This window comes from Seriola dumerili, unplaced genomic scaffold, assembly GCF_002260705.1.
Source record: "Seriola dumerili isolate Sdu_G_001 unplaced genomic scaffold, Sdu_1.0 BDQW01000068.1, whole genome shotgun sequence".
Classification (NCBI taxonomy): domain Eukaryota; kingdom Metazoa; phylum Chordata; class Actinopteri; order Carangiformes; family Carangidae; genus Seriola; species Seriola dumerili.
The window spans coordinates 15552923-15559287 of NW_019174323.1; the positions used below are offsets into that span (position 1 = coordinate 15552923).

Here is a 6365-nt window from a genome sequence, read left to right on the forward strand (position 1 = left end):
CTTTTTTTTTTTACAGCACCAAATAAAACACTTGCACTAAAACAAAAACAGGATATTTACACATTTCTGAAGAGTATTTGTTGGTGTCTTATTCTTACTGTACAAAGTATTGCAGTCATCGCAGCACCACTATAGAGCTGGGTCAACACACTGAACATTTTCGAAGTGACCTTGTGCACATTACAGGACAAATACTTCAATATCAAGTCAGTTTATTTTTCAATACTTGGCTTCTTAAAGAAGTAAATAATAACTTGTGGTTCACACACACACACACACACACACACACACACGGTTTTGTACCTCTATGGTTTCCTCACTCACTGCAGTTGTGTTGCATTATTTGTCACTGTTTTACACCTTTGTTTTTCAGCTCGACAGAACTGCAGAACATTGTTTACTGGTTCCTGGTGAGACTTTCACAGTTTCTGTTTTTCCGACTCAGAAAATGAAACAGCCTCTGACACTTTCTGTTGCACATGACAAGCTGTGTTCACAAAGCATCAGTTCAGCTTTAAAGACACGTCTGAGTACAGAATTTACCAAGGTGGGGAAGGAAGCTCAGTTTTGTATTATTATTATAATATTATAAAACGTAAGACCCTATATATATATATGACAACAGTTGTATAAAGCCTTTTGTGGCTATAGAGGAAGCTGTGTGAGGTCAGTCCAAGCAGCTAGAATACATTAGCTGCTATTATCATAATAAGCCTCAATCTCTGACTGAACTGTCTGTAGTCAGAGTTGCATTGTGGGTAGTGTAGGCACCAGGTTTTGAAAAGGAAGAAGAATGGTTAGGATAAAAAAAACCACTGCACCTCTGGTTCTGCTACAGAGAATGTGTCAAACAAAGGTGGACTCAAGCAACAGGGGCATCTTTCCAAAACGGCCATCTTCCTGTGGCACAGTCCTGCAGGGAGGAATCCTCCATGAAAAGAGACTAATTTCAAAACCCGCAGGAGCCTCGATAGACCATGAATTATGTGGAGACGTGTTGTTAATTAGAGAGCTCTTGTTCTGAACAGTGAGGATGAAGTGACCTCTTCACCCTCTCCTCCTCTTTCTTTTCTTTGCAACATTGACTGAACCGAGCTCTAATGCCCCCCCCCCCAGTCTTTCAAGCCTCACTCGGGCAGCCCCTATCATCTCTCAAAGACCCTGATGAACCGTCAGTAGTCCTCAAACACACACACACACACACACACACACTGAATCCAACACACAGATACTTGATGCACGGCACGCAAACATGCAACCAGCTCAGTACAATTACAAATTCACTTCACACACACACACACACACAGGTCACAGCAGCTCCCCAGTGTAGCATCAGTCCCCCCCCCCCCACACCTCTCTCCCCCTCTCTTTCTCTCGCCCCCTCTCTCGCCCATACACAAAGCAGATAAAAGTCCCGAGGCCATGCCACTAATTAACTACAGTGAGCTCCAAAGGGCCACGGCGCCACGAGGGCTAAAGATCTCCTCTGTATTCCACATCCCACTGACAGGAGCCTGCCACCCTGCAGCCAGCAGTCACGCACGATGTTTAATCACACGTGTTCAGAAAAACCCTCAATCACCAAAATATGAACGTTGAGAATGAATTAAAATGGTATTTTAATAAAAAAAAAAATTTGCTTTTTTTAATTTATTTTTTTCATATGTTGATTACATTTAGTGTCACACAAGTTTTTTAATATTTTCTGCGAAGCTACTTCCCTTTGAGGAGTGGTCAGACAGTCGGGGAAATGCGCTGATTTGGGCTTCACTGTGCGGCATGGCGTTTGTGCACCAGAAGGCTGTTTTCACATGTTTTGAAATGAAAAAATATTTTACACATATGCATATTCATTGATTTTGGCTTTTTCAATAAGAAAGGGAAGAAGGAGTAGATGTAATTTTAAGATTTCTTTTTCAATGAAGTAAGTGAACTTTCCATGTAAAACCCACAAGAGACGCGGGTTACTGTTTGAAGCCGAGTATTTTCATGTCATTAATCATGTCTGGTCCCCCTGGTTAGGCGGATCTTTAAAGTTGAATGTAAATGATTCTAATAACAGATTTACAGAGTTACAGATCCAGCACTGGTGTGAGGTCAAGCACCAGCCTCAGGTAACTATGATGTCATCGCTGTGATTTCATCAGGGGATATTTTCTCAGGCTTGACTAAAGCTGCTCAAGGGTCAAAGGTTAAGAAGTGATCCTCACAATTTTATCTTGACTTATGACTTGTGTCACCATCTTTACTGTGGGTGCACTCCGTTGGTGGTTCATGGTGATCATGTTGTCCTTTACTGACTTTAATATCATGCATAACAAACAATGGAAGGTGCGACATCTCATGTATGTGTTTAGATATTGAATCACACCGATCAGATCCAGCGCTTTCGTGCATCATGTTCCCACGTTATCGAGCAAACAACCCTTAACGTGCACATGTTGTGTTTTTTTTGTTTGTTTGTTTGTCTGTTCAACTGAACCATTCTGTTTTTCAGGAAGAGCAACTGTGTCTCGCCGTGCCGCCGTCTGCCTTTTCGTGTGAAGTTGTATGATGTGAGAGGAACAGTCAGGTTGGGGTGGATCCTGCTGCGGCTGCGGAGCCTTTGATAGCAGAGGATGTGAAGGCTGACATTTGCACGGGCAGGGGGGAGATGGAGATGGCGGCAGGGGGAGGGGGATCTCGGTGGAAAGAGGGAGGAGGCACTGAGAGAATTGCGGGAGTTTGTTCTACACCTGTTTGTTTGAAGGAAACAGAGTATGTGGGCAAAAAAGAGAGAGCGAGACAGTCGCAGAGGAGAACGTGCACACGGAGCTCACAGAACACAGTCACTGAGCTCTTTGAACTAAATGCAGTCCTCTGATCCACACTCAGTTACCTAATTACAATTCCATTTTAATTGTTAGGCACAGGTGACAATTTGTGGCATGTTTGTGTGTGTGTGTGTGTGTGTGCTGTGGGGGGGGGGGGATCATAAACAAGTCAGCAAGAATTAAAAGAAAAAACCTCAGTGTCTTGGGAAAAAATGTGAAAAGCTATTGTTGCACTTGACTTAAAGCTGCACTAATCAATAATTTATATTAACAGTGGATTACATGACTGTGTGTAATATGAGAGGAATCACTTAGTCCTCAATGTTCAGGCCAATCACACAACTCTGTAGTTCCCCTCACCTCTACACAGCATCGTTGTGTCTTTCAGCTCATTGTTTTGGTTTCTCTGCGCAGGAGAGAAAATTTACAAACAGCCCCATTAACTTAACTTAACTTTTTACTTTACTTTACTTTTTTACTTTACTTTACTTTCAAGCATAAACAAACTGCAGTAGACCCTCACTCACTCTTAACTTGACTGTAATGTTAATACCTTCACTGTTGAGTCACACTGCAACAATTTATAATATCAAGAAGAAGAAAGGAGCGCACCAAAAAAATCCCACACCCTGCTCATTTAACATAAAAAGGCTTGAGCACCGACATTTGCTCCATGTTGTGTCTCAGTTAAGAGTAGTGTGCTGGTTTGTTGCCCTGCAGCCAAAGACTAGCTGTGAGGAGAGATGCAACAACAGCACGAACAATAGAAAAACAACTTTCTTTTTAATGCGCTTTAAATTCAAACTCGACAACACAAAATAACTGCTTCAGTCCCGACATGACAAATTGGGTGGCATCATACTAGCCTCTGGGAGGGACGGCTGCACTCCCGCGTGAACACTCATTACGTAATCAAGGACTCAAGTCTTTTAACATAACCTTGGGACAGCTGAACAGTGTGAGGGAGAGTTACGTAACGCAGCCATGTTGGCCTGATTTAGAGGTTTTTGTTTTGAACTCCACAGATGTTGGGGGGGGGGTGTGGTGAAATGCTGACCTAAAAAAACACAAAATATTGTAGGTCAGGTCAATTACACAGGCTGCAGAGGAAGTTTAGGTGTGAAAAACAAGTTTCAGCATGAATGTCGAGTTCGACACAATCACCCGCTATGTCAGCTCTACTCTGGATCAATGGATCTTCATTAGTAAACAAGAGGTGTCAGACTGTTTGACGTGAAGCTTGGGCCCATTGGAGCTGACTGGTGTCCAGTGACTGATGTGAGATAAATGGGTTTTTCTATAGTTTGTTTGGGAAAACACATAAACTCCACATACACATCATAACATTTCCAAAACTTTGTAGGTTAAGAAAAAAAGAGAAGCTTAATTTCCACTTGGTCAGATCGTTACAGTAAATGGGTTTGGCAGCTCATGGTTCAGTTCAACGGTACACTGTGTCTTTGTCAATGGTCTGATACGGGGTTAGGACATGATACTACGGACATGATGAGAGGACAATATGAAAGTAGGTTCATCACAATGGAAGCATCAATTAATTGACTGGTCCATCCCAAACAGCCCTGAGCTCTGAGTTTAATTGGAGGGAAACTTCAGCTCAGACGCCTGATGAGAGCGAGAGAACAGAGACGTGATCAGACCGATTGTACTGGGAGTCAGTTACATTAATTAGTACAGTAGGATTGTGGGTACAGTAAAAGTAGAAAATGAATTCTAGGAATATTTTTATGTTGCTTATATATATATATATATTATACTGTCATCATACATTGTGTTATCTGGAACAGACCATGAAAAGCAGCATCAAAAGCTCCACTATGTGTTTACCCCACATCCGGCTACAAGTTTCTCTCTGTTAAAAACAAATTAAAACTTTCTGGGATCATCGAGCACCAACCAGTCACTCACTATCAGACGGCTGTACCCAGACAGTAAGACGTAATCACACAGGACACGTTACACCCCCTCCATAACTCATTCCAACTTATAAAAAGCCTCTAGCCAGGACAAATATATTCAAAAAGTCAGCTGCCATTATCATGATGAACAAGCTATGAAGGAATTAGTACCAACACATGCGCATATTTGCACTTTGGCATTTCCTGTACAGCTAAACTGTTCTTAACAGTTCATTTACCCAATTATGATTTTGAAATCTAGGAATAAAACAACCTGCGAGCAGATTTTTAAACAAGCACGGTTAGTCAAACGTATTTGGAGGAGGTGTGTGTGTGTGTAAAACATATTTAAAAACACACACACTTCTGGGTGAAATTACATTGGTGGCCTGGGAGTGATGATGGCTATTTATTAACATGCAGCCGATATAATGACATTCAACACTTTCATCCCTGTGAGACTCTGAGTGATTAAGAGGGAAAAGTGAAAAAAATAAAAAAAAATGTGGGAGAGAGTGAGAGATGTAAACGAGTGGAGGGGAAGGCGATATAGATGTATGTATAAATAAAAACAATGAGCAGCAGTGGGAGCGAGGGAGGGAAAAAGAAAAGGGAGAGCCATTGGAGACCCCAGAGAGGAGAGAGGAGCTGCAGCGTTGTGGTGTGTTGTTCAGTGTGATTAACTCCAGAGAAAGAAGCCTGCTGGAGGACTTACCAAAATAGCTGCTCCCTATTAAAATCAACTACAGCGACTGCCACTCACCTGGCTGCTGCTTAGCATTGCAAATGTACACGACGTGACGGTACATTACAGCGTCTATAGGAGGCCTGACGCACAGTCAGGAAGAGTTTGTCCTTGTTCTAGTGAGACGCTGAGCACAAAGGTGAATGTGAAAAGTCTTTGATTTGAAGGTGTTATGTTAAGAATATTAACATTGATCTGTCAAAAGATTAATCAGTCATTAGTGTCATTGCTAAGGGAAGAAAACCCATTTCTCTGCAGCCCATATTGGCCTTGAGGCTGCCACCAGGTCAGGTCAGCATTCTTCCAGAGCACAGTCTGAGGTGATGGCATTTAGAGGGAAGTGTGAATGCAAAAGGTACAAAACCTTCTCACTGTGATCAGAAGGCGTGCCTAGGGCCATGCTGTGTGGAGTTTGCATGTTTTCTTTTTCCTGTGCCTACAAGGGTTCTGTCCAAGTACTCCAGCTTCCTCTCGCAATCCAAAGACATACACAGCATGATAATAGGCAACTCTAATGCATTACTATACTATTGAATTTTTCATACCTTACTGTAATATGACCTTGTATGCCTTTGTATACTATGATGTTTTTATGATGTTTTTATGCCTTACTATAGTATGAGGTTTTTATGACTTTTGATGCCTTACTGTACTATGATGTTTTTATGACTTTTTATGCCTCACTATACTATGATGTTTTTATGACTTTTTATGCCTTACTATACTATGATGTTTTTATGCCATACTATACTATGATGTTTTTATGACTTTTTATGCCTTACTATACTATGATGTTTTTATGCCTTTTTATGCCTTACTATACTATGACATTTTTATGCCATACTATACTATGATGTTTTTATGACTTTTTATGCCTTACTATACTATGAT

General features: G+C 41.4%; 1 protein-coding gene across 1 annotated transcript in view; it reads right to left on the reverse strand.

Moving 5' to 3' along the window:
* Positions 1-2568: 2568 nt before the first annotated feature.
* Positions 2569-6365, reverse strand: part of LOC111219657 — a 20448-nt gene continuing 16651 nt past the window's right edge. The window contains exons 7-8 of the mRNA XM_022742368.1: positions 5493-5557; positions 2569-2681 (exon numbers count right to left, since the gene is read on the reverse strand). Coding sequence (XP_022598089.1) covers positions 2569-2681; positions 5493-5557 — 178 coding nt within the window. The remainder of the gene's footprint in view (positions 2682-5492; positions 5558-6365) is intronic.